At 45.0% G+C, this 27995-nt stretch overlaps 1 protein-coding gene across 3 annotated transcripts; it reads left to right on the top strand.

Annotated features, from left to right (window-relative positions):
- Nucleotides 1-11: 11 nt before the first annotated feature.
- PTPN11 (protein tyrosine phosphatase non-receptor type 11) lies at nucleotides 12-23917 on the top strand (the record flags this gene model as incomplete). Of its 3 annotated transcripts, XM_079322532.1 has the most annotated exons (17): nucleotides 12-197; nucleotides 4373-4495; nucleotides 5494-5688; nucleotides 6726-6918; nucleotides 7962-8078; nucleotides 8527-8640; nucleotides 11266-11362; nucleotides 11859-11938; nucleotides 12030-12188; nucleotides 14194-14325; nucleotides 15898-16052; nucleotides 16817-16884; nucleotides 17013-17164; nucleotides 19971-20083; nucleotides 20327-20428; nucleotides 20748-21760; nucleotides 21849-23917. In XM_079322532.1, the coding sequence occupies exons 1-15, from the start codon at nucleotides 184-186 to the stop codon at nucleotides 20394-20396; spliced, it is 1782 nt and encodes a 593-aa protein (XP_079178658.1). In that variant the 5' UTR covers nucleotides 12-183. The 3 variants fall into 3 exon arrangements, with proteins under 3 accessions (XP_079178658.1, XP_079178660.1, XP_079178659.1); XM_079322533.1 differs by lacking the exons at nucleotides 12-197; nucleotides 21849-23917 and adding an exon at nucleotides 3858-4000 and having other exon boundaries at nucleotides 20748-20990; XM_079322534.1 differs by lacking the exons at nucleotides 16817-16884; nucleotides 17013-17164; nucleotides 19971-20083; ... (1 more) ...; nucleotides 20748-21760; nucleotides 21849-23917 and having other exon boundaries at nucleotides 15898-16056.
- Between the last annotated feature and the right edge of the window lie 4078 nt (nucleotides 23918-27995).

Here is a 27995-nt window from a genome sequence, read left to right as displayed (position 1 = left end):
GCGGGGCGATGACGGCGCGGGCGGTGACGCGGGGCGGGCCGCGCCGCGCTCGCGGGCCCGAGGCCGCCGTTGTTCGCGCTCCCCGCAGCGCCCGAAGGCCGCGGCCCCGCCGGGACCCCCATGTGAGCGGCGGGCGGCGCGGGGGGGCCGGCGCAGCGCGACCCGCCGGGGCCACGGGGGAAGATGACATCGCGGAGGTGAGGCGGGAGCGGCGGCGGGGAGGGCGGCGGGCAGGGGCCGCCGCCTCACGGGGACCGCGGGGACGGGGCTGCTCCCTGCGGGCGGGCGCGACCCCCGGGAGCCGCCCCGGCAGCGCCCACCGCGCCCGCTCCCGGGGGATGTCAGTGCTCCCGATCCCGCTCCCGGGGGATGTCCGTGCTCCCCGATCCCGCTCCCGGGGGATGTCCGTGCTCCCCGATCCCGCTCCCGGGGGATGTCCCCGATCCCGGGGGATGTCCGTGCTCCCCGATCCCGCTCCCGGGGGATGTCCCCGCTCCCGGGGGATGTCCCCGATCCCGCTCCCGGGGGATGTCCGTGCTCCCCGATCCCGCTCCCGGGGGATGTCCCGGAGCTGGAGGGGTCGGGTGGTTTCCAGTCTCCCCGGTGCCGGGGGTTCAGGGCGGTGTCCCCGTGGAGCGCCGGAGCCGAGGGTGAATTGTTGGTGTGTGGGACCTGCTCAGTGCCGAGACCCAGCGCTCGTGTTCCATCGAGGGACAGCACCGCTGGTTTCCCGACCCTAAAACCGCCCATCTGCAAATCGAGTGTTCCTGAGCCCCCCTCTCTTTATCAGATATCAGCATTCACTCTCATTTCAAACCCTTGTGGCATTTTTAAGACAAAATGACAAACAAACCCACCCATTTCTTTGTTGTAACTTTTCACTGCCCGTAATGTATTTTATTGTTTGTCTGGTACCCGCTGTCCTTTTGGGCTCGGAGGTTTGGGTGAATGTTGGGCTTCAGAGGAATTATTGCCATAGAAAAGAGTATAAACGTATTTATCCTTTTTAACAGGATAAATGTCTGGGATTTATGGAATCCCAGAATGGTTTGGGTTGGAAGGGACCATAAAATTAATCCCATTCCATCCCCTGTCACCTTCTATTATCCCAGATTGCTCCAAGCCTCGTCCAACCTGGCCTTGGACACTTCCAGGGATGGGGCAGCCTCAATTTCAATTCACTTCTATAAGTAATTCCTATTAAATTATAATTCCTCCAGGGGTAAATTGTCCTCTCCGTTCCACTCAGGATGGTGAATCTGGACGATTTGGTTTCAATCCATGGCCATTTATAGTAGGATTTGGGGTTTTTTGAACTGTATGGAGGTTTTTTTTTTAGTCTATGTTGCATTTTCTGGATGTCCCTGCTCACACTGGGAACAAGGCTACAAGTTACCTTTTGGCTACACTGTGAACTTCCTCCTTGCCAGGAATAAATACTGTTCCTATGCTCAGAGCCCTAAATTGTAACTTGTGAGGGAGACTGAAAAAAAGCTGGGAAATATCAACTGATGAGCCTATAAATAGGAGTAATTAAAGTACCCGTCAGCACATCCCCAGTGCTGTGGTTGTGACAGCTGAGACAGAACTGATTTCATCTCTCCTTTGCTCTTGCAAAGGTGATTAAAAAACCCAATCACTGCATGGAAAATTGTATTGATTTCTTTCTTTTCATTTGGTGAGGGAGAATGTGCTGGCAGTGTTTGACTTAGGCAGCACAGATCCTGCTGGTTTTTGCTGGACCATGATAACAAAAAAGGGATAATTGTCTGAAGGATGGATTTTCCACCATGATTTTTTTTTTTTTTTTTTCATCAGAAGGTTCCTTGCTTTGCTGATACCCCCTTGATTTTGTAAATGATTTTTCTTACCTTGCTGTGAACTAATTATGGCCTGGGCATGGTGTATTCCATGGAGGAGCCAGTTTGGCCAGAGCGTGGGTTTGGGTGACTCCTGTGATTGTATTTACTGCCCTTGGCTGGGGCAGCTCTGCACCTGCTCCCACAGAGATGGGGAGGGAAAGCAGGATAAAAAGCCCAAAATGCATTCCATCCCTATAAAAGGAAGTGTCAGAGCAGGTCCTGAGGTGTCACTGTCCCTTGGCTGTCCCCTCCCAAGGCTGGGAGCTCTGCAAGGAGGATCCTGCTGCCGGAACCGCTGGCAGGGATCTCTGACACCCCCAATCTGCTATTTGGGGTGGCTGACAAATGCAGCTTCCTACTCAAAGCCAAAAATATGGAGCTGAGGGAGCAGCAGGACGAGGTGCCAGCAGAGCCAGAGTCACTTAAAGTGCAAGAAACCCTCCCAGGTGCAGCTTGGCTTCGCTGCATTTGGTTTTTTTGGCATCTTTGTGTGGATGTGGGGGAGAGATTTTGGGGTTTGAACCATGGGTTGTGTGTTTAACCTCTCCTTTTAAATCTCTAAATGTTAAACCTCTCCTGGTTAAATATTTGTAGTAATCTCTGCAGATAAATTATTATTTTTCCTTTACACGTACAGCTACTTCCTTAAGGTTCAGGGTGGGGTGAGGAAGATATTCCTTTGGTTAAAGTTTATGGAATGTCAATATAATAAATCTGGAGAACCAATCCCAATAATTACTCCTCTATCTTTAGATATTTTTTGCTATAAACTCCAAAACTTACCCAGGTTTCTCTTGAATCCTGTGCATATTTTCAAAGTTTGTGAACTGTTCAAATTATTACTGCACATTTTTTCTGGGTTTTTTTTTTTCGTTTTCTCCTAATGGAAGTAAAATTTTGGGAGTAGAAATGTGATAACTATATGATCACTTTCTCCAGGCAACCTGTTGTGGGTTGAAATGTGGTATTTAATATTCAGTTCATGCCAGGTGCTGATGCTTGTGCAGGTTCTTTTCTGAGAACTTTCCTTGACCCTTGAATAATTGTTAGATAAATGTAACATTATTAATTAGTTCATTCCCATTTGCTGAGATAATTTGGAATTATTTTTGAACGTTTTTTCAATTCATAAACAAATTTGTGCATAAATTTGGTATTTTCTGTGTTGCTCTTTGGTGAAAGATGGGAACTATTTAATAGATTTTCGTGGTGCAAGTAGAATCTTATTAACTATGGAAAAAAAGATTCACAAGAAAATTCACACAATTTACTTCTGAAATGGATCCTAATTCCCATTTGAATGACTTGCTGGAGATCTGGATTTTCTAGAACCCCAAAACTCCAGAACATTTCTGAAGAGAATGGTCTGGAGGAGGCTTTGGTGGGAATATTGGCAACTTTTCAGCAGAGAAGGAATTGCTGCAACAATTGAAATTATAACCCTAAATTTAGACCTGTGCTCTCATATTTTGCTGATTTAGCAATTTAGCCTGAAATGCTGACTGGATCAGGAAGGATCAGGAATGCTGTTCAATTTTTCTGGATATAACACTCCTCTCTATGATGAGCCTGACTGGAGTTTTTTTGGATATATTTTGCTGTATTTTGAAAATACCCAGAGATGAACAAAGAGGAGCAGGCTGAGTTCTTTCAGCACACACAAGAATGAAGATTTAACTCTGAAAATTAAAGGTGATTTTTAATTGCAAAATGCAAAGGTGTCAGAGCTGAGCTTGGGCGTGCTCACATCCCTGCTCTGATGGTTTATTTTTAAAATTTGCCTTCTAAAATCCTCACCAAGTCCCTTCATGCAGAACTCCTTCAGGGCTGCAATAAAAATGGGTGAATCCCAGATAAGAGCAGAGGCAGTGGTGACACCAAATAAGTCCCCAAAGTCAATGCCAGAGGTGGGGACATGGAGCTGTTGGCCACAGCCCAGCCCCAGCTCTGCTGGGCTCTGGGATAGTCATTGAGGGCACTTGGTGGGTGGTGAGGATCAATAGGAGATTCCTCTGGGGTTGTATTTAAGTGGGACAGATCCGAGCCCAGCTCCACATTCCTGGCAGGAAGAGCAGTGAGTGGGGTGTCCATGCAGGGAGTTCCTTCCTGACCCCCTCAGCTGTGCCCTAAACCATGAGGTTTTGTTCAGTTTTTAACCTTCCAAATGTTGTCAAGTGTCACTTTGGATGTTTTGTTTTATTTTTAGGTATTTTTCCTGTTTGTCTGTCAGTTTCTTTGTGTGCTGTGTTTTGCTAGAGTAAGGAAATACCACTTCTGGTCTGTGTTTATGTTGTGTACCTTTGATATCATTTTAATCCAGGCAGTCAGAGTGGGGATAAGTGTAATTCTTGGGCTTAATATATAGTTGCAATTTAAAACTAACAATGAACAGAAATTTTATTAATTTAGGTGCAAAACTCAGTTTGGAAGCTGTCTGATTACTCTATGTGAGCTAACTCTGAAATCCTGCTGTTTATTCATTAACATTCTTTATTTTTAACCTCTTGTAGATGGTTTCATCCAAATATCACTGGGGTGGAGGCAGAAAACCTGCTGTTAACAAGAGGAGTCGATGGCAGCTTCCTGGCACGGCCCAGCAAAAGCAACCCAGGAGACTTCACACTCTCTGTTAGGTGAGTTTGGGTTTTTCCAGTCTTGCCCCAGCTTGGTAATGATCTTGATTTGCTGCTGTCCTGGTGGAGCTGTTGATGAACTGCTTGGAAGAGGTGAAAGAATGCTCAGATCACTTTTTAGCATCGTTCACTTTTCCCTCTTCTTTTTTTCCCATTTTCCCTGAAGAGTTTCTCAAACACTTTTACCCAGCTTTAGTTTGGAGGGGAATGAATTCTGATTTTACAGCAGGGCAGAAATGTTCAGGGGAAGCAGAAATAGCTGGATAACATTGCAAATCCATTTGATAACCAGCTGGAAGGAGCAGAGGTGTTGGGAATTAGTGATCCAGCAGGAAATCCAGACTCTCCTCACACAGGAAAAGTCAGCAAGTTTTTAAGAGCAACTGTGGCTTTTTCAGCTTCCAAAATAGGCCTTCTGTGACAGTTATCCCCTGACACTGCCTGGTAGGGATGGGGAAAAGACAGCAAGAGGAAGTAGATAAAGGAAAAGGGAAAAGTGGGATTGGTGATAAGAGTTGTGCTGCTTGGATACTTGTGAGATAAGGGGCCTTGTGGCACAGGAGGGGATTCCTGCTAGGAGCTGCTTTTCCTTAATATTAGAGACTGTGGCAGCAGCAAAAGGCAAATGTTTCCTGAGAGAAAGACCTTGGGAGCTGGTGGGAATTCTGGAGAAAGGAACAAACCAGCTCTGCTGGGTCTCTCCAGAATATTGAACTGTTCCCACCCTCCACCCTTGTGCTTGTGTGTGGGGTTTGCTGTGGGTCTCAGGGGTTTCTGGTGGGATGATGTTGCAGGATTTACTCTGCCTCCCCAGCACAGAATTGTTTTCCTGCTCTCCCTGGCTGGTGGGCAGAGAAGCTGAAGCAGAGGGGCAGTAGCTCAGCCCTTCTGCAGTGCTGGAATTGTGATTTCTCCACCTCAGACATCACCAAATATAAAAGTGATTGACTGATAGCTGACTTGTGAAGGGTTTTTTTGTCCTCTCTTTCAAATCTTAGACGAACTGGAGCTGTCACCCACATCAAGATCCAGAACACAGGTGACTACTATGACCTCTATGGGGGAGAGAAGTTTGCCACACTGGCTGAGCTGGTCCAGTATTACATGGAACACCATGGGCAGCTCAAGGAAAAGAATGGAGATGTCATAGAGCTGAAATATCCCCTCAACTGTGCTGATCCCACGTCTGAAAGGTCAGAGAAGTGCTGGAACCTCAATGTCCTCCTGTTTCTTAATAAATGCTGTGTTTGTCCCTCTTGTCACTCAGCCTCCATCTGGGAAAAGGGTGGCCACCACCTTGGGTTTGTTTCAGGGAGGTTCCTTGCAAAATAGTGAATAAATGTGGTTAAAGGTGAAGCAATGGAAGCATCAGAACCTGTTCCCTTCAGCATTCTTCCTTGGGTGGGACAGGATTGAAAAAAAGAGCAGAATTCCCTTTATTTTTACTGGGAGAATGTTTAATTGGAGTTCTCCTGGTGCTGTTGGTGCTGCAAGGAAATCCCAGGAATATTTCTGGGCATAACTTTTTGTGCTTTTCCTAGCAGTGGGTACAAAGTGAAGGCTGTACAAACCCCCAGATTCCTCAAACTCCTGATTTGTGGAGCATGGTTAATAAGGAGAATTTGAAACTCTGGGTTTTAGGAATATCAGGGATCAGAATTAAGCCAGCAGATACCTGTTTATTCCTAGAAGTGAAAAAATGAGGAGAAATATTAAAAAATATTCTCACTCCTCAAAAAACCTTGACAGAGGTGGGGAGGATAGATGATTTTTGGCCCTATTTCCTGAAGAATTGAGATTGCTCTCCACTTCCTAATGGGATAGAAGGGTGAGGTCTCAAAAGTATGAAATTTCCACAAGTTTATCAGGAAAGTTTCATGAAGGAAATTAAAGAAGAATGAGTGGCTTGACTGAGAGGAAGGTTGGAGTGTGACCTGGTGTTTGTTGGAATCCATTGGGATTGTTGGGAAAGATCCAAATCAAAGCTTCACTGGAAGCTTGTAGGAAACTCCATGGAAGTGCTTTGAAGTATTTTTGTCCTCACTGGTGTGCACCTGGACACTTCCAAAGCTTATTTTATTTATTATTTTTACCACCTGAGGTTTCCCCTAGACCTGACCATTATTGCTGAGTGAAGAGAAGGATTAAATTTCATAATAAATACCTGGAACGAGTGGATTCAGCTGGAATTCTCAGCAGGGTGTCTCCCTCTGTGTCACTTTAATTCCAGGTGGTTTCATGGGCATCTCTCTGGGAGAGAAGCTGAGAAACTCTTGACAGAGAAAGGGAAACATGGGAGTTTCCTGGTGAGGGAGAGCCAGAGCCACCCTGGAGACTTTGTCCTTTCTGTGAGGACAGGGGATGACAAAGGAGAGAGCAACGATGGCAAATCCAAAGTGACACACGTCATGATCCACTGCCAGGTAGGAAAAACAGGGAATCCATGGGCTCAGGAACTCTGGAAAAATTCCCTTTTTCCCTGGGGTTGCTGCAGGTCATCTCTTTATCAAAATGACTCCTCTGATGGCATCAAAATTCCAAAATTTGTTTGGCTGACTGGTTCTTGTCAGGGCCTTCTGGTTGAAATCACACTTTGCTGTGCTCAGGGAGCCTTTGCAGACTCCTGGATGGATTCTTTCAAAATAAGAGTGATTGGATAAATGGAGATCCAGCCACAGATGTCTCTCTTCTGGCAGTTCAGGCAGTTGCACCTGATAGAGATCAACAGCCTGTGAAAATGAGTGTTCACTCCAAGGAATGCCCTGAAATCTAAATCTTATATTTAATATAATATTGAATAACTGAATTATTATTAAATTACATTTTTTATATTTAATCTATCTTCATGGCTTGCTATTTAAAAAATAATCATAGATTTTTTTTAATGGATTTTTGTTATTCTGTTTTACTTCTGTTGTGCCCAAAGACAGTGCAATAACTAAATTTTATAAAAAACACCTAGAATGCAGTAACAGATGAAGTTTGGTGGTAGAAAGGACCCACCAGGACTGTAAATGCTGAATTACCAGAATATGTTTATTTTTTCAAGAAAACCTCTCTGATTTGAAGTTAAAATTTATGTCTTTAAGGAAAACAATTTAGCATTGCTTCCTTAAAATCTGGATGATGCCAGGCAGCACCAGCCTTTCAGGACCCAATCATACACTTAGTTTTGGAAATCAATTCAAACCCTAATTCCTGGATTCTCATCCTGTATCCAGAGCTGCCTGAACCCTGGTTCAGAGGGAATCAACTCTCTAAAAATTCAGATAAACCAATTTTCAAAGAGATGGCAAAAAAAAAAGGGATGTCCTGCAGTGTTTTTATTTATTAAAGTCCTATCCTTTAACAGAAAGATTTCATTAGAAGAGTGTTAGAGGTTATTTCTGATGCAAGGCACAGTCTGGAGGTGCTGTGGCTGTGCTGGTGGGAATTGCATTTATTTAGAGGAGATTTGTCTTTCCAGGATCTCAAATATGATGTTGGTGGAGGGGAGAAGTTTGACTCTCTGACAGATCTGGTGGAGCATTACAAGAAGAACCCCATGGTGGAGACTTTGGGCACTGTGTTGCAACTCAAACAGGTGAGAAGGAGAGCCCAGCCCTGAGCTTTGCCACCTCCAGATGTTTTCCATATTTTCTGCAAAACTTTTTTCTTTTCTGAGATAAAAAATGAGGAGTTAAACTTCATGAAATGGATGACAAAGCCTTTTAAATGGGAACAATTTTTGTTAGGCTTGTGAAAGGGATAGAGTGTTGTCTCTGATGTGCAGAATTTCCTGGTGTCATCCTGGGCTGTAGCTTTCTCATCCAGAAATGTGACAATTTAATGTATTAAATAAAAACTGTGAGACTTCAAAAACAAACTCCTCACCGTCCCTTTCCTCATCGCCTCAATTCCAAAATTCTGATCCCTAAAGATACCTGGATGCTAAAATTCCCAATAAAACCTCCTTATCTTTGGGGATTTGTGTTTGAGTTGTCTGCCCATGGTTGTTCTTGGCTAACCCTGTGCTCTTTGGGGTGTCTCAGCCCCTGAACACCACCAGGATCAACGCAGCCGAGATCGAGAGCCGAGTGAGGGAGCTCAGCAAACTGGCAGAGACCACAGATAAAGTCAAGCAGGGCTTCTGGGAAGAGTTTGAGGTAATTCCTTACATTCCAAATAATGTTTCCTCCAATGTTTCCCCCATTATTCAGTCTCACCCTGTTAAACTCACGTTGGGTTTTGCCTTCCCTGTGTTTCCTCCTCTCCGTCACCTCAAATCCTTGGTTTTGCTCCCAGCTCCATTCTTGTGGTTTGAAATATTTGCCTTTTTTTTCCCTGATTCTCAGAGTGCTTTTTATCCAATCCCAAATACTTTTTAATCAAGTCCCAGTACTTTTTATCCAAAATCCCTCCTGGATGTTCTCCCCACCATGAGGGAGCCTCATGTGTTTGTCCCACTATAACAACCCTTCAAATTCCTTCTGCTGTTTTGGAAGTTGGGAACCATTTTTTTAGGGAAGCTTCCATTTCTCAGTCCATCCATTGCCCTTGTCCTTGTGCTTTTTGATACTCATTTTTGGGGATCTTAAAGCTGTTGTGAAGTGGGAGAAAGCTCTGGGATGAAGCAATGTGAATTATATGCATTCCTTGGACTTCTGGAGATTTATTTTTGGCTTGTTTTGGTGTTTCATTTCTCTCTGCAGGCAGAATTCCAATTTTCTTCCAGAAATAGTGTGTAGGGACAGGACAGGGGAAATGGCTTCAACCTAGAAGAAGTTTAGATTGGATATTGGGAAGAATTTGGAAGAAACTTTGCAGAGAAGCTTTGGGTGCTCCATCCCTGGAAGTGTTCAAGGCCAGGTTGGCAGGGGCTTGGAGCAGCCTGGGATAATGGAGTTATTTGGGTTGTGAGGGACCTTAAATCCCATCCTACCCCACCCCCTGCCATGAGCAGGGGCACCTTCCACCATCCCTGGTTGCTCCAAGGCTCCTCCAGCCTCTTCTGGAAAACTCCAGGCTGGATATGATGGACTGGTTTATATCTCACACAATGACCACCAGTGGAGTCTGGAATTCCACCAGCAGATGGCAACAGGAAACTGGGAAGTGCTCAGGGAGCTCCAGAGAGGCTGGTTTGAGAAACTTCCTGAATAGTGATGGATTTGTAAAGCTCATCCTTGGAGAAACCCTCTTTGATCAGCAAAACCATTAGCTAAATGTAGTGTCCAGTGTACTCTGATTATTGCCAGGAGGAGGAAAATTAATCCATGAGAAGTGAAGGAATTAACACAGAGGTGTGTGAGAGGAGGATCAGATGGTGAGGTGATGGCATTGGGAAATGAGAAAATGAGGATTAAGTTTTCTCCTTTCCCTTTCCAGAGGGAGGGGACAGATCCAGGGCTGCTGAATGGGCAGAATGGCCAGAATCCCATCTGGAGAGGGAAGGAAGTCAGCAGAGGTTGTGTGTGTGGGAAGGGATCATTGGTTTGGCAAAATATAACTGAGCTATTAATTCACAGCTCTTCCCTGACCTCTGGTACACATGGAAGAAATTTTTCTTGGAGTGGATTTCTCAGTAAAGCCTTAAAAGCAAAGTGTTTTCCTTACAGAAGGAAAAGTCTAGCAGGAAAAACAAACCAATGAAGGAGCTTTACCTGTGAGACATTGCACTTTTTTTCACCTTTGCTGCTGTCAGTGAGGCCAGCATTCTTAACTTTTTTTTTTTGGAATGAAGCCCTCTCCTAGCAGTTTTAGTGCCCTGCTTTTCCATTCCCCTCAGGGAAGCTCCAGCTGTCTCCCATGGTGGCAGGAGGAGGGAGCACACTCCAGGTTGTCCATGGCTCCCTGTCTGTGCTGTGCAGCCCAGATGGTGAATTTAAATTACTTGTCTCCAGGCAGGAATGAACCTCTTGTCCCAGGAACCACTAGACAGGAATGCTGGTAGTCCTTGGAATGTTTTTCCTTGTGAAAAAATGGTTATTTCTGAGCTTAGTGCTGGGATGTTGTAGTGAAGTGGAGGAGGATATTCCAGATTTATGGTTGTGTTGTTCCAGCTCTGAATGGGCTTGTTGGGAATCACTGCTGCTCGTGGATCTCTCCTCAGGGATGCTCCAAGCAATAATAATTAACTCTAGGAAGGAAGATGTGGTTTCCACACATTTAATTACTTCAATTCTTTAACTTGCTGGGAAAGTTTAGCTCTCAGTCCTTTTTGCTTGGAATTCCACAGGCAGAGCTTTGTGGGGGAGGGTGTTTTCTGTTTTGTCACGAGCTTGAAACTTTGCATCTCCTGAATTTCTTTTTCTTAGAATGAACCTAATTATCCAAGGTCACCCTCATCAAGTGAGGGAGTATCAGACTGAGACAGGAGTGAACAAATGTGCCAGTTAAATAAAAGGAAGAGTCTGGAGGGTGGGAATGATGAGGGGAGCAGCTTCCAAAGCCTGAGAGTTCCTTGTAGTGAGACCAGAACTACTTTGGGGGTGAAACCTTGGAGCAAAGCATTGGGATCCTGATGCCCCCAGCTCCAGGGAGCTTTGGGAGTGGGGAGATTCACCCCCCAAATGGCTGTGAAAGTATTGAATTGCTGCTGTCCATGGGACACTGTGTTCCAGAAATCCCCACTCTGTTGTTCCCTCACTGGGATAATTTATGGATAACCCATTTGTGGTCACCTAAAGCTCCTCTCCTCCCTTTTCTCTGGGAGAAGGGGTTGCTGTGAGGATGGACCAGGCCATCCTGCTTTTTTATTTTGAGCCCCTCTGTGTGTGCTTTCCTTTCAGACCTTGCAGCAGCAGGAATGCAAACTCCTCTACAGCCGTAAGGAAGGGCAGCGCCAGGAAAACAAGAACAAAAATAGATACAAAAACATTTTACCCTGTAAGTATCAATCCTTCCTTGCCATTTAATGTTACTCTGGTTTATTTTCCTTATTAATACATGGTTAATTAAGTACCACTGGGATTTGGCTTCTCTTTAATGATAATTTCCCCTCTTATCAGGATTATCCCGTGATTTCCAATTTGGGTTCACACATTTGCACTTTGTAGATATTTGTAATATTGTTTTTTTTATCTTCAGCTTTCATTTAAAAGCCTCATATCCTTCAACAGGCTGGAATGCTTAAATTTAAGAGGATTAATTTGAGGGACAGAACTTTAACATGCAAATCCCAAGGCTTTGCCTTGACTTGGTGTTTGAGTGTCCCTGTGTTCCTCAATTCCCAGGACACGTTTTGGCCCAGCTGGTCACAGCCACTTGTTTAAAGGAAGCAAAAGTGGCAATTTGGAATATTCCAATCACTAATTTACAAAGTTTGATAATTAATTCACAGCTGTAGAATGCAAGTGCTTGACATCCATGTGTGTTTTTGCAGTTGATCACACCAGAGTTGTTCTCCACGATGGTGATCCCAATGAACCTGTTTCAGACTATATCAATGCTAACATTATTATGGTGAGTGCATTCCCCCCTCTTCTTCCCTAAATCCAAGGGAATCTTATCACCATTTGTTAAATTGATGGGGTTTTTTTTTTCCCTCTTTTAGCCTGAGTTTGAAACCAAGTGCAACAACTCCAAGCCAAAAAAAAGTTACATTGCTACCCAAGGCTGCCTGCAGAACACAGTGAATGATTTCTGGAGGATGGTGTTCCAGGAGAATTCCCGAGTTATTGTCATGACCACGAAAGAAGTGGAAAGAGGAAAGGTAAAACCAGACCCCAGCTGGCTTTGGGAAAGGTCCTGACATCTGAGTACAAGTAGGAACTGAACTGACTGGGATAAATTGATTTATCAGTCAATTTATTTGTGGAATCTGGTGTGACATCAGGTTCCTTGGAGCTCTGGAAGGTGCCGAGTGTCTTTTTTTTTTGATTGTGGAAGTTTTTCTGTGAGAGACTGATGATTGCAGGGGGTCTCACCCCCAGTAACTTTGTGTGTGTGGACTGAAGACAAATAACAGAAGATTTTACAGGATTCTCTCCCTAAATGAGGTGTCAAAGCTGCCACTGGTGCTGCTTGTTGGAGCCATTAGACTTTATCTTGTGATTTTTATTTTTTTCAGTCTTTGACTTTGCCTTGTGGATTTATTTTTTTAGTCTTTGCAAACTTCTGCCACTTCATCACCCTGATAAAGGAACAGGACTTGTGTTTCCTTCCTGAGAATTCACTGAAGGAGGGACAAGCTCCCCCTTCCCAGTGATAATCTTTGTTTTGAAAGAGGAGAAATAAATTATGGACTTGTTTTGGCAGAGTTGACTTGAATACACCTTTCTTCCTTCAAGTTATTTATTATTTTTTAAGAACCTCCTGAATGGCCTCTGCTTCTCTGCAGTTTCTCCATTATTCTTCCCCAAGTTTGCTCAGCCCTTTTGCTGGAGAAAACATTTTAATTCCTCAGTGCTGAATTGCTTATTCTTTCTTTACCCTTGATTGTTTTCTCATGCCTATTCCACTTCTTAAAGAATTGCAAATACCAGTCCTGATATCAAATCAAAGCCTTTTTTTATCTCAGGCCAAGCTGTTTGCAGGAAGGAGAGAACTCTGCAGCAGAGCTCATAGCCTGAGGAAGGGAGGAACTGTGCAACATCCCAGCCCTGCATCGAGTCCTGGATGTGCTTTAAAGTGCAGAAGCAGCAAATCCTTAGGAATTAAAAGAGTTTTGGGGTTTTGGAGGCAGTTCAGCAACCAGAATAAAGCTTATTTTAACATCATGTTGCTGTTCAGACTTGCTCTACCAACTGCTCAGAGCTCAAGTTATTTCTGCTGGCACCCCCCAAAAACAGTGTATTAGTTTCAGTTTCAGTGTATTTGCTTCAGTTCCTCCCCTTGTGACAGGGAAAGAAGGGCAAAAATAGCAGAAAAGCATCTTGTTGCCTGTGTGGGCATGTGTTCAGCCATCTTCCTCTGCCTTGGGCTGGCAGAAGGAGCTTTCCTGTGCTATGTTTTTTCCTGAATATTCAGAATAACTGCAAATAGACCCCATTGCTCTGTAGGACTTGATGTTTGGTGTGTGTTTGCTCTTGCTAGAAGCTGCTCCTACAGTAATTTCTGCAGTGATGCTGCATTCCCAGGACCTGTCACAGGAGCCAAATCCACGTGCTGATAGGTGAATCCATTCCTCAGTGAATGGAATTCTCCCCTGGGCAAAGATAATCTTGATGGAGAAGCAGCACACCAAAAACTGCATTTTAGAAGCTCCAGACTCATGAACTGCTCCCTTTGCAGGAGCCTGAACCCCCTTTGTGATGGAACCAGAGCTGTGTCAGCCCTTCCTGCTGCAAGCCATGGAAAAGCAAACATTTAAGTTTTATTTCCACTGGGAATGATTTATACCTTTGACCTTTATTTGTTTTGTAGCATGTAGGGTTTGGGCTGTGGAGCAGCCTATGGGACTGAATTCTGCTGGAATTCTGTATTTTGTGACCCATGGCTGGGTGTAAAAAAAGCAGGATTTTAATCTCCAGGTTTTGAAAATAGCCAGGCACAAAAGGTGCTAAGAGAAGAGGTGGCCTGTATCTGTCTGAAATATCCAGTGGTTGTTATGGAGAGGAAAAAATTCCCATTAAAATGTTCTTTACCCAATTGTCCTCTGTGGAATCTGAAATGTGTTGTGTTAACCAGTTTGCAAAGCAGCCTTTTTTTTTCCCTGCCTGATTATCCCTTTATTTTTTGTTGTTGTTTTTTTTTCTATATATTTTGAAATCTTGCAGAGTAAGTGTGTCAAGTACTGGCCAGATGAATATTCCCTGAAGGAATACGGAGTGATGCGCGTGCGGAACGTGAAGGAGAGTGCAGCACACGATTACACCCTGAGAGAGCTGAAACTTTCCAAAGTTGGCCAGGTGGGTACAAGAGGAACTCTTGTCCTTTAGGTTCAGCTTGTGGATCAGCAAAGGAAAAATGGGCAGGATTAGCCCATTTCTCTGGGATCAATAAAAGCACTCGGGGGTGAATAAATGGAGTTTTTCTTTGAAGCTCCACGTTTAGTTCCATCCATCTTTCTCTTTGCCCTTGGGATAATTGAAGATTCTCCTACCTGAGCAGCTTTTGGCAGGAGAGGAACTGCTGCAGAGCTTGCAGGGAATCTGGGAGGAGGGATAATGCTTTTAACTGAGGGCACTTCAATCCAGCCAGGTGTTTGCTCCCTCATGGAAATAGTTGCATTAGAAGGAAAGGTTTTGTGTGGGTCCAGAGTGTGGAAAATTCAATTAAAGAAAGAGAGAAAAAGGTGAGACAACAGTGTTGAAATGGCATTTCCAGTTAAGGAACAATTTGGATCAGGGAGAAGAAGCAATTCATGGGATTTAGTGACTGATGTGCCAGCAAGGACTCTGCCTTGTTCCCTCCTTTGGGAATTGTGGAGCTCTGTGTGCTGTGCTGAGGTTGGATTTGGGATGTGCCCCCTCCCTGTTGGACTCAGTGTCCTGGTTTGAAGAACAGGTGTCTGACAGGAAAGGCAGAAGGTTCTCTTTGAAATGGAGAATGTAAACCCCCTCCCTCCAAATTATTATTATAATTTTGAAATTAAGGGGCTCTCAGGCAAAGATATGGGAATTAGAAATAGCAGTTCTTTACTAGGAAAATGAAAATAAAATTACAGTATTACAAAGAACAATCCCAAAACACTGACAGAGTCAGAATCCAAGCTGACACCCCGTTAGTCAGTCAGGGTGTTGGCAGCAGTCCCATTCAATGGTGGTTGCATCCTCCTGCAGTGGCAGATGTGGGTCTGCTGAAGCAGTGGGAATGGTGTAGTTTTCTTCTGAAGGATCAGTGGTGGTGAAAATGGGCCTGGTTTTCCTCTGGAGTTCAGTGGAAAGAAGGTATCTTGGTGTCCAAAATCTCAGTTTTTATCTGGGTAGGAAAGGCTTGGCTCCTCCCCCTGGGTGGAGCATGTCCCAATGGGATGATGTAATTTTATCAGTCATGCACTGGGACTCAGTGGCCCATTAACAGGAGATATCTCCTGGAGGGAGGATGGGCTGTGGAAAAGATAAAGATGATTGCCCCAGCTGGTTTAAAGATGGCCCATTAGCAGATAATATGTGCCAGGAGATCAGGGTCACTGCCACACCCAGTTCTAAACAATGGCCCATTAACAGGAGATAGCTCCCACAGGGATAAGAGTCACTGCCACACCCAGTTTTGAACAATGGCCCATTAGCAGGAGATACCTCCTGAATGAAGGGTGGGTCATGGGACAGATAAAGATGATTGCCCCAGCTGGTTTAAAGATGGCCCATTAGCAGATAATGTGTGCCAGGAGATCAGGGTCACTACCCCACCCGGCTTCAACAGATGGGGACAGAATCCACATTGCTGGTCAATCCTGTACTGCATCCCAAGACTCAGCTGTGTTTGGAGCTGTGTTTGGAGCTGTGTTTGGAGCTGCAGGGTTTGTGCCTGCCCTGCAGGGGAACACGGAGAGGACAGTCTGGCAGTACCATTTCCGCACCTGGCCCGACCACGGCGTGCCCAGCGACCCCGGCGGCGTCCTGGACTTCCTGGAGGAGGTGCACCACAAGCAGGAGAGCATTCCTGATGCAGGGCCTGTCGTGGTCCACTGCAGGTGAGGGCATGGGCTGGGCCCAGGGAAAATCTTAAGGATTTTTCCAGTCTAACTTTTTCAGGCTTTTTTTTCCAAACTAGAGACCTTTCTCTATTGTAAGCATTAAAAAAAAATAATTATAACAGAAGATAAACACCTGTTGGATCCATGAGAAAACCTGGGACAAGAAATGTTTCCTTCTCTGACCCATGCAGATTTTATATTTTGTTATGCACAAACTCTCTTATTTAAAGCAATGGTTTTATTCAATAAATTGCCCTTAGCTCTCTTTCTTGCACCATGCAAGAGGAGTGCTATGTTACTGTGTCCTTTCACTACACCCTAACCCTATACAGTAATAAGAGTGTAAGCCTTTGCAGAAATGACAATTTCTGCTGTTGGATGTTCTCCTGGCTGGAGCATTTCAAGTGCAGGATCATGGGAATTCTGGTGTCCCATCCCACCTGTTCTGTCCTTTCTGGGTATTCTCAGCTTGTAAATTAGATGGTTTTTGTTCAAGGAAATGTTAAATCATGAGTTTTTTCTGATTCAGGGGTGTTTATAAACACTGAGGGACAGAAGTGCTGATTTCTGTCCCTTCTCTGAGGTTTCTGGTTTGTCTCTGGCTGTAATTTGGAAACCTCTGGCTGCAATTTAGAAACCTCTGGCTGTAATTTAGAAGCCTTCTATCTCCTAATGCCAGACTCTTCATTTGGCTGGGGGTTTTGGTGTGCATTCAGAAAGAACAAAAAATTTAATTTCCCTTTTTTTCCCCCTTCTTCCAGTGCTGGGATTGGGAGAACAGGAACTTTCATTGTCATTGACATCCTCATTGACATCATCAGAGAGAAAGGTACTTTTTCACTTTGATTTCCTTTCCTGCTCACGGATCCACCCCAACAATTCTGATGGAGCATTCAGGTGAGCTCCACCCTCACTGTGATTATCTCCTGCTCTTCCCATTGCTGTGGATGTTCCCAGGGGTGGATTGTGACATTGATGTGCCCAAGACCATCCAGATGGTGAGGTCCCAGCGCTCAGGGATGGTGCAGACAGAGGCTCAGTACAGGTTCATTTACATGGCAGTGCAGCACTACATCGAGACCCTGCAGCGCAGGATCGAGGAGGAGCAGGTGGGTGCACCCCAAATATCCTGCAGGAGCAGGGCAGGATGCCAGCAGGGAGCAGCACTGGGGGGGATTTTGGGGGGGATTGTGTTGTGGGAAGGCTGGGTCTGAAGGTGTGAACTGTCTCCTTTATTTCAGTTCAATATGTTTGAATTAATGAAATTGTTCGGTGGAATCCCCTCCTTGAATTAGGGAGTGGAATCCCCTCCTTGAATTAGGGAGTGGAATCCCCTCCTTGAATTAGGGAGTGGAATCCCCTCCTTGAATTAGGGAGTGGAATCCCCTCCTTGAATTAGGGAGTGGAATCCCCTCCTTGAATTAGGGAGTGGAATCCCCTCCTTGAATTAGGGAGTGGAATCCCCTCCTTGAATTAGGGAGTGGAATCCCCTCCTTGAATTAGGGAGTGGAATCCCCTCCTTGAATTAGGGAGTGGAATCCCCTCCTTGAATTAGGGAGTGGAATCCCCTCCTTGAATTAGGGAGTGGAATCCCCTCCTTGAATTAGGGAGTGGAATCCCCTCCTTGAATTAGGGAGTGGAATCCCCTCCTTGAATTATGAAATGGAATCCTCTCCTTAAATTATCAGGTGGAATCTTCTCCTTAAAACATTGTATGGAATCCTATCCCTAAACTGTGAAGTGGAATCCTCCTCTTAAATTCAGTAGGATCCTCCTCTTAAATTAAGTGGAATCCTCTCCTTAAATTAAGTGGAATCCCCTCCTTACACTACTGAGTCTAATCCTTTCCTTGAATTACTAAATGGAATTTTCTCTTTAAAATATTAGCTGGAATCCTCACCTTAATTTTAGTGGAATTCTCTGCTGCTCTCCCTGTCCCCCAGATCTCAAATTTCTTCCCTATTACTGAATTTCCTGTGAAGGAAGGATAAAAGAAAAGGGTCTGTTAATTAAAGCAGAACTTCATGATCTTTGTGTTTTAAAAAGTTTTCAAGTCTTGCATTCCTGAAAGGGGAAAATCAAATTCTGATCACTCCAATTCCAGTTTGGGGAGTTTATTGGTAGGAGATTAATCTGTTGGAGTGGAAAATGAAAGGGTGAGTGTGGTGATCCAACAAAAAGCACTTTGAGTGTGGTGGGATCAGAACAGTTTGGGAATAAGTGGTGACAACCACAGGACCTTCCCCTCCCCCTTCCTGTTCAGGGAATTCCTTGCACTCCAGTTCTGGGGGGTTTTACAGCAGTTTCCTGGTTTTGTGATGAAGAGCTGATGTTTTCTCCCTGTCCCTGCTGCTCCCTGCCCTGACCTCAGAGCAGTTGGGATTTGTACCTTTTGCTCTCTATGCTAATTAGTTCATTTTTTACTCTTTTTAATATATTTTTCCCTTCTGGGGACTTTCCAACATGTGCTGAGTTAGTTCTTCTTTATCAGCTGGTTCTTACAAAATATCCTTGCTGCCCATTCCACAAATTCTGCATACCATGTGTCCACCAATCCATCTTTCTCTCCCACACTTTGTGCAATGAAGCAAATCCAATTTTGTTCAACAAAACTTTTCCCAAGCTGTGTTCCCAAGAAAACTTTTGTTTAATGCTGGCTAAGAATGGTTTAGGAATCATCACAAACACCAGAATGAGCTGAGTGACTTTCAGGAGACCATCTTGGAAAAGCTTCAATCCAAGGAATGTTCTTAATGGGAATTCAGGAGCCAGAACTCCCTGGAGGCTCTGCCAGCCTCTGCTGTGAGAATGGGTCAGGTCTCAGGACTTGTTGCAGCATTAAAAAACCCCAAATAAACCCAAAACCACCTCTCTAAACCCCAATTCCCTGCAAAATTTTAAATTCTACCTTGTAGGTTTCAGTGTTTTCAGGCATTGTGAATGTCTGGAAAAAGGAAAAATCCATATTTTGTTTCTTTCCTGGAGTATTTCCCTAGCAGGAGCTGGAGCTGGGTGCCAGCACAATTGGCTGCAGCCTGGAGCATATGTGCAGAATCCAAATAACAGCTTGGCTGCTTTTTATATCAAACCTAATGGGCTCAGATATTATTTTATTCGAGCTCCTACAAACAATGGTGTCGCTCCATTGGCCCCAGCTCCAGGCTGGAAATAAGGTCAGTGGGAAGCCCACTGGCTGCTCAAGAATGAAATGGGGAATTTTCTGCCAAGGAGATGAGGATTGAGTACATTCATGGAGATGGTGGAATGGGGGAAAATAGGGATTGTCTTGGTTTGAAAGATAGGTGTCTGCTAAGGAAGGCAGGAGCCTCTCTTGAAATGGAAAATGTAAACCCCCTCCCTTTAAATTATTATTATTTTGAAGTTAAGGGGGCTCTCAGGTAAAGTATGGGAATAGGAATAACAGTTCTTTACTAGGAAAATTAAAATAAAAATACAGTAATGCAAAAAAACAAAATACTGACAGAGTCAGAATCCAACCTGACACCCCATCAGTCAGTCAGGGTGTTGGCAGCAGTCCCATTAATTGGTGGCTGCAATCCTGGAGTGACAGATGTGGTTCAGTTGATAAAATTATTTTGGAGAAGGGTGTCATTTTCCTCTGAAGATCTAGTGGTGATGAAGATGGGTCTGGAATCCAGTGGAAAAGGCTGCTCTGATATTCCAAATCTGTTTTTATCTAAGTAGGAAATGTTTGGCTCCTGCCCCTGGGTGGAGCATCTCCCAGTGGGATGATGTAATTTTATCAGTCATGCACTGGGACTCAATGGCCCATTAACAGGAGATACCTGCCTAAAAACACTCATGGTTATCTCTGGGAATTGCTGCACTGTCTCAATGGTTGGTAGCTGGGATTAACCCCAAACCTGGCTTTGTGTTGTGTGTTTTGCTTCACAGAAGAGCAAGAGGAAAGGTCACGAGTACACAAACATTAAATATTCGTTATCGGACCAGACGAGTGGGGATCAGAGCCCTCTCCCCCCCTGCACCCCAACCCCAACGTGTCCAGAGTAAGTTCAGTCCTGCTCTCAGTTTTGAGCTCTTCTTCTCATCCTCAGATACCTCAAAGGAGGCTGAGTTACCCCAGAACCTGCCCTGTTGAACTGGGCTTTCCTCTGAAAATAAATCAAGTAAAATAAAATCGTCCCTGATTATGTGATGTGGATAATAGGGTTTGGGTTTCTTTGTTTGTTTTTTTTTCCTTTTTGTCTCAAATGAGATTGATGTGACTCTAAATCCTGATTTCATTTCAGAATGAGAGAAGATAGTGCTAGAGTATATGAAAATGTGGGGCTGATGCAACAGCAGAAGAGTTTCAGATGAGAAGATGTTCAGAGCCTTCCAGGCCAAGGCAGGTGGGTATGGCCAGAGGAGGGGCTGTGTCCAGCCTGGCTTGGGAGAAAATGTACCCAGGAATGCAAAAAATACTTGGAATTTATCCCCATAGGGTGCCTGAGTTCCAAAAGCTAATTTTAATTTATTTTTTAATGACCTCTATGCACAGTCTCACCTTTTTCTGCCAAAGCACCCACACAGTTTCTAAGCCAGAGTTGAGACTTTGGGTTGAGTTTAAGCTTTATTGAGTCAAAACTGAGCCCTTCTGTACAATGCCTGAATAAGAAATGACTGCTGGGGTTTTTCCTCAATAAGTCTTAATTTTTTTTGCTTTCCCAGACATGAAAATGGGTTTTAAAAGGTCAAGAAAGAGATGGAAGAAGCTTCATGTGAGCAGTGAACTCTGAGGGCTTGGTACCTTTTATTTACGGTTTTAATCCTTCAGTAGGCAAAACTTCAGAGCATCTAAAGATTGTTTTTATCTCTTCTCTCCAATTTCCAATTGCTCATTTTCCAAATAAAAGGAAATCCTTTCTACAAGGTAGACAATTACTTTGTAGAGTCAGTTTTGAATCCTGCAAACTGTTGGACTGTCATCCATTTGTTTTTTTAAATAGTATTTTGGTTTCACAGTATGGCTGTTAGTGGGGTTTGTTTTTTGGTTTTTTTTTTTTCCTTATTTGAGCAGTTGTGGGGTTTTTGGGGGGGGGCATTGGGTGGGGGGTGGGTGGTGGGAGAGCAATGCCATGAATAAATCTGTGACATGAAATGTAAAATACTGATGGGAACAATGTGGATTGTTGGAAAACAGTGGATCACCAGCGTGAATAGAACCAAGTGCATGATCAAATTAGTCCTGATACATTTCAAACTCAGACTGAGCTTCCTGGAGTGAGCAGTTCTTGAGATGAAGGTGCTTTTTTGTGATAATTGGTGGCTTTGATTCCAATTTTGCTGTGTGGCTGGATGGGCTATTTTGGAAAAATTTATGCAAAGTTGTTTTTACATCAAAGTTTCTTTTCTGTGATATCTGCCCAGAATAGGAATTCCCTGTGTCCTTCAGGAGACTCAGTGACCTGGGGGTGGCTTGTGAGGACACTGTGGTGACTTTGTGCTCAATTAAATGAGACTGAATTCAGGTATTAATTCAGAAGTTGCAGGATGTTAACACCAGTGAAACCAGTAACCCACTGCTGGTGTCAGGGAGCCTCCTGAAGGGGAGTAGAAGCTGTGGAGGAGCCTCCTGAATTTTTAGGGAGGGAAGGATGTGCTGCTGGGACAGGGAGCAGCAAGGCCACACCAGGGGCACTGTCCCACCCCCAAGTGCCTTTGGGACCTACCTGGACCTTCCTGTCCCAATGCCATGGAAAATCACCTGGAATACTTGTGATTGGCAGGGACACAGATCTCCCAGAGACTCCCCAAGGAAGATCTGCTGAGCTCCCATTGAATTCCTTCCCCTGGCTCTGTCCTGGACCAGCAGCTCCTCTTGGAGCTGTGGATGGCAGGACCAGGAGGAGGAGTGGGGTCTGGTGTCCCCCCAGCACCTTGTCCCTGTTTTTGGGGACATTCTGTGACTTCAGTGGTGCTGAGGAGTGTTCCCATCCTCTCACAGCAGGCCTGACCTTCCTGTGTCATTGCAGTGGGGTTATTGCCTTCCTGGTGGAATTAATGCAGCTTTGTGGGAGATTCCACCCCCTGGTCCTCAGAGTGCTTTGCAAATTCCAATATTTGAGCAGTTTGTTTGAGCTGAATGAAGGTGCTTCATTAATGTTAAGCAGAATTTTTGTTCCTTAGCCTCTTGTCCTTTTTGTCTTTTGGGGCTTTGGGATTTGATTTTTTGGAACTCCTGTCACCAGCACACCATAAATGTGTTTGACTTTGTCACAGCCTTATGCTCTAGCCCTGAATCCTTATCCCTTCCTTGACTGGAATAGATGATGAGGAGAGAGAAATGTGATTTGGTAGAGAGATTCCTGTTCTGCATCCCCTGCCAGCCTGTCCCTGTTCCCAGCTCCCTCTTGCTGAACAGGGATCTCTTGGAAATGTTGAGATTTGCATGGAGTAATTCAATATTTGCCTCAAACTCTGTGCAGAGTCAAATTCTGCACTTCAGCAGCAGCACCTTGTTGCCTCCTGACCTTGTTCAGAACCTGCCTCTGGAGGGTTTGGAATTGTTCTCCTTGGGAGCAGGGAATTCTTGCTGCAGAATGTCCTGGGGAGCACATGGTGGGGCAATGTCAGTGAGGGGAGAGCAGGATTTCAAAGATTGTGGCTAAAGGAAGAAATTCTCCTTTCTGAACCACTGTTGGCTCCAAAGCTCCCTAAAATCTGTCACCAGAGACAGGGAGGGGTTTTTTAAGCATTTCCTGTATTAATTCCAGCAAATAACTTTGGGGTTCTGGCAGGTGAAGCAAACCTCCTTTGGTTCAGGGGAGATGAGTGTTTCAGGGATTCCCAATTTTTGGGAATTCAGTGGGAAGCAGTGCTGGCTGAGCTTCTTCTGGAGCAGGGATGGAAAAGGGATCCCAGTGAAAATCCCTTTATCCCACAAGGGAGATTTACCCCAACTCCCCAGGCACAATGATTGATGCCAGTGTGAATTTGCTGCAGACTTCATTTACTGAATGTTTTAGAGAAATACACTTTAATTTCAGCTAACTCCTGTTAGGCCTGATTGGTTCTATTAATCCTGACCAAACTTTCCTTTTTTCCTCCTGAAAATATGTGTCTGAGACACAATTAACCAGGACACAGCTAACAAAGTTATCCAACCTGTTCCCTCTTTTCATTGTAGGGCTGAGGAAATTCACAGCTGGGACTAAGATGTGTTGTCAGGGTTTGATTTTCTACCCATAACTCCATTATTTCAAATTAATTGTTCATTTCTCCCTTTTCAATAGTGAAAGGTAATGAATAATTTCAAGCCTGTTTATTTATGACATTACTGTGATTTTTTTTTTCTATATTGCAGTACTAAAGACTAATGAAAAAGGATCTTATTAGGTGGAATAGGCCTTGCATTTATTTTTTTTTTCCTGCAATGTATGAAGTATTGTACCAGAGTATTAAATGAAATGTAATATTTTATTGCAAAATTTCTATCCTTTAAAAGGAATACATTTAGGGTGTCATCAATTTGATGTGAATCATGTAAATGTTGAGAAATGAGCTGTTTATTCTACATCTGGTGTTTCAAAAAGATTTCACCTCTTGCCTTTTGCCCACAGTCTGTAGCCCATTAACAGTTGTCAAAATGTGACATTAAATAATAGTTCCTGTATAGAAATAGTGGTGGTTGTCCATTGTTTTCTGGGCTGGTATTTATGGGGTTTAATTCAGTTGCAGTGGGTTTGGTTTTTGTTTTGGTTTTTTTTTTTAATTGCTGCCAAGCTGTGTTATCAGGAATAAATCATATCTGTAAACAGCAGAAATTCCATTAAAAAAAGGGAAAAAAGAAATTGAAAATAGAAAAAAAAAAAAGAAATAAAAATCATTTTCTTACCATGGTTTGTCAGTCCCTGTGTTTTCCAGCTGCAGGCACCCAGGATGGGATAATGGGAAGAAATAAGAATTTCTGAGAGTGGGGAGGGCTGGGATGGAATTCTCAGAGAAGCTGTGGCTGCCCCATCCCTGGAAGAGGCCAAGGCCAGGCTGGATGGGGCTTGGAGCCACCTGGGAGAGTATCAGGGGATGGAGCTGGGGGATTCTTACAATCCCTCCCAACCCAAACCATTCCAAAATTCTGGTTCTGTCTCAAAGCTGGATGGGCTCTGCCTCTCCTTTTGCTCCTTTTGTATGGTCAGGTCAAATTGGGAAGGAAAAACAATTCTGTTCTTTCTCTCTCCACCTCCTGCTGTCCTGGAATGAGGGAGAGAAGATGTTCTTCCCACTCCTTCCACTTCCCACCCCTTTCTCCCTTTGTTTTTGGGGCTCTGCTCTTTCTGAGGCCCTTTTTTAATGCTGGCCCTGTGCAGGGGCTCCAAGGAGGGCTCAGTGCTTGGGGCAGGAGCTGGATTTTGTCCCAGGCTCTTCTTCCAGCTGCTCCCCTGCCACATTTCCAAAGCTCTCAGCATTCCTGACTCCCTCACAGCTGGAGCCAGATATTTCCCAAAATGTCATGTTCCCAAGGCCAGAGCAAATGAGAGAATGCCTGTCCTGGGGTTTGCCATATCTGAGCTCCACCAAATACTGACTTTTCTGATTTTTACTTCTCAAATCCATTGGGAATGTTCCTACTAGGGCTTGGCTGTTGATCCCAAGTCCTTGTCTTTGGTGGTGTTGATCCCAAAAATCAGCCTGCATGATCTGAATTCCAGGAGATCCCACTGAGTGTTGCCTCTCCCTTGGTCCCACTTTCAGACCTGAGTGTTAAAAACAGAACTGGAACTTTCCAGGGAATAAATCAGCTCAGCCTGAGCAGTGCTGGTTGAACAGCAGCAGAATGTGGAGTAAAACAAGCTTTAATCTCATGGCAAAGGCACATCCCAGGGATAATCCAGGCAGGAAGGAGGCAGAGCCCTGGGATCCAAACCAGGCCAGGAGCTCTGTGGAGCAGCAGCTCAGCTCTAAGGAGATTATCCCCCAGAGGAAGATTGATTTATTTGTTTTTATGAACACATCCAACAGTTTGCATCCATCTCTGGCAGTTTTTATTATCCCTGCCAGGGCTTGGGAGGGAGGGGCTGTTCCAATCTGAGAACTTGGACGAAGATTGGAAGTGATGGGGCTGGGGTGACACTTGGTGTCTGCTGGCTTTGACTGATGCTTGTGGTGACACTTCTGGCCCTTCCTGTTTTGTGGGGACACTTCTGGCTCCTCCTGCTGCTCCCAGCTCTCTGTGTCTCCCACGTAGGTGAGTATAAATCCATTTATTCTCCCAAATCCATTTATTCTCCCGGCGTTCTCGGTGTTTGTACAAAGGGAGGTGATCAGATATTGCTCAAGGACAAGTTTCTTATCTCCCTAAACCCTTGAAACTCTGGCTGACTTTTATCCAGGATGAATTCCTGTGCACTTTGGGTTGGGGGAATTCTGGCTCATGCAGCTACTCTCCTGATGAGGGCAGGAAAAGGAAGGTGTCCTTCAATCCACATGTTTGCTGGGACCTAAGGAATTATTTTTCCAGCCCAACTCCCTTGGCACAGCTGGTGCAATCCAGGTTCTGTTTTCAGGGTGGCAATTCCTGTTTCACATCCCTGGTGGTGCCTTTGGAGCCTTCCCATTTTCACGTTTTTCTCAGGATCACCCTGGAGCTCAGCACGATGCTCTAGTGCCTCAACTCCTGGAAATTTTCCTTGAACAGAGGCCTGAGGCTTGACTGTGTCTCTATTTTTTGGTAAATCTTGGGAAGGATACCTTCAAAGGATCCTTAATATGCTGCTCTATTCCTGTTTTCCCTATGGATCCAGGCAGCAGAACAATTCTGAGATCAAAACGTTTGATTTGAAAAATCCCAAGGAATGCCTCGAGTGTTGGGAGGCCTGTGACATTTTTAGCACATCTCATCTTGACAATTCCCTGCTTTTCCTGACTCTGTGCAGGTTTGGTCCTGAAGGAGGAAAAATCTTTGGATTTTTGGTGTTTTCCTCAGTCTCCTTATCTGTGTCATTGAGAATGGGAGGGAGAGGAACTCCCTTGTCTCTCTGGTGCTGGAAATCAGGTTGGGAGTGCTGTGATTCCTTCTGCTCCTTTAATTGAACAGTGTTATGTCTGAGCTGGAGTTTAGGATTGTTTTCCTGGCTGGAATTTTTAATTTGATGGCAGTCCCATGGATATTTCAGTCTGTGGATAGCAGCTGAGGAACACAACGTGCTGTATAAAAACCAGGAGAGGGAAGTACAGAGGAAAGGTGACTTTTCCAAGCTCCTTGATCCCTTTGTGCATTTAATGTTTTGTGTTTGTGGGGTGGGTGTGGGATGTGCTCTCATCCTTCAGGCTCCTGCCCATCACAGATTTGGGATATTGCACCTGGATTCCCATCCCTGCAGGCTCCTGAGCTGAGGGAAGCAGCACTCAGAGCATCCCTGCTGGATCTGTGCCATTCCCAGTGTCCTGCCCTGGCCTCAGCCTTCCCAGCTCTCTGCTCTGCTGCTGTCCCTAAAGGAGAGATTGGACTAAACACTGCTGGAATCCATCCCTAAAGATTCTCCCACGAGGATCTGCTGCAAGTTAACCTTATTGATCCACAGCCCATAATTGTCCAGATCAGCAGTGGCTGCAGGAATTCCTTTGATGTCTCCATTTCCCAGCCAAGATCCACCCAGGAATGTCAGTCTGGGAAACTGCTCCTGGAATCCAGCTGAGTCCATGCAAGGGCCTTGACTGGGGACTTCCATCACAGGGATGATACTTCAGAGAGAATTCCAGGCTGGTTTAGTTTGGATAGGACCTTAAAGCTCATCCTATTCCAACCCCAGCCACTTCCACCATCCCAGGATGCTCCAAGCCCTGTCCAGCCTGGTCTTGGACACTTCCAGGGATCCACAGCTGGTCTGGGCACCCTGAGCCCAGGGGTTCTCACCACCCCCACAGGGTGGGATATTCCCAATATTTACCCCAGTGGACCCCATAAGAGCCTGAGTGAACCATCCAGGTGCTGGACTGACAAATCCACTCCCCTGGAAACTCCAATTTTGGAACAAAGCAGATTATTTTGAGCTCAGGTGTCCTCACCCCCAAGCATCACCCACAGACATCCCAACACCAGGATCCCATCCCTTTGCAGCCCATCCTTCCTCTTACATTTCTTGGTGTTAATTAATTATGCTTTAAATGTACAAAAATTGCTGTGAGTTCATATTCTCCATCTCTGCCAGCCCCTGCCTGCCTTCCCCGTGGCTGGAGGTTGAGTTTTCCTGATTTTCCTGGGATTTAGTGGCTCTGCACAGGCACAGAGCTCTCCAGGCTGGGGCTGATCCGTGCTGGAGCTGTTTTCTCTCTATTAATAGTGATTTCCTCACGGAGGATTTTTCTGCTTCCGTGCACTTAGGGAAGGTTGCTCTCAAATCCTGTCTCCATCACTCCCGATAAATGGAGTGTCAGTTCCAGGATAAACAGGCAGGATGGGGAAAGGCGTTGCCGTGGCAACGCAGGGATTTCGGTGATTGGTATCCATGGAGATTGTTGCTAAATTCTGAGAGGTTTTAAAAACGGGTTTTTTAGGGTTTTTTTGGGGTTTTTTTTTGGGGAACAGAAGGGGTGCGCCGCCGGGAGCTCACGTGCCCTGTGCCTGCTTCCCACAGGGAATTCAGCAGGAATCAAGGGAGGGGGGGTTATTTTAAGGCATTTTGGATGCTGTGTCATGTGGCATCACCAGCCCTGAGCAGGGGATCCTTCCCTGCTGAGGATGTGACCCCTTGGGGAGGGTTTTGGGATGATGGGAAGGATACCCTGGGATACTCCTGGATGGCAAAAAATTGGGGAATGGTGGTAAAAGCTGCCAAGGGAGCTGTCCTGGTGTGGATGAGGCTTATCCAGCTCTGTGCTCTCAGAGGTTTTGGTTTCTCCTCAAGGAATGATCAGGAGGATGCTCCTGACCCTGTGGGGTGGAGCAGGGTGGGAATTGTCTGATTAGGAAAGGTGAAT

The sequence above is a fragment of the Erithacus rubecula genome (assembly GCF_903797595.1).
Source record: "Erithacus rubecula genome assembly, chromosome: 19".
NCBI classification, from domain to species: Eukaryota; Metazoa; Chordata; class Aves; order Passeriformes; family Muscicapidae; genus Erithacus; species Erithacus rubecula.
The sequence above is the reverse complement of the archived record's forward strand: the minus strand, read 5'-3'. Positions and strand labels throughout refer to the sequence as shown.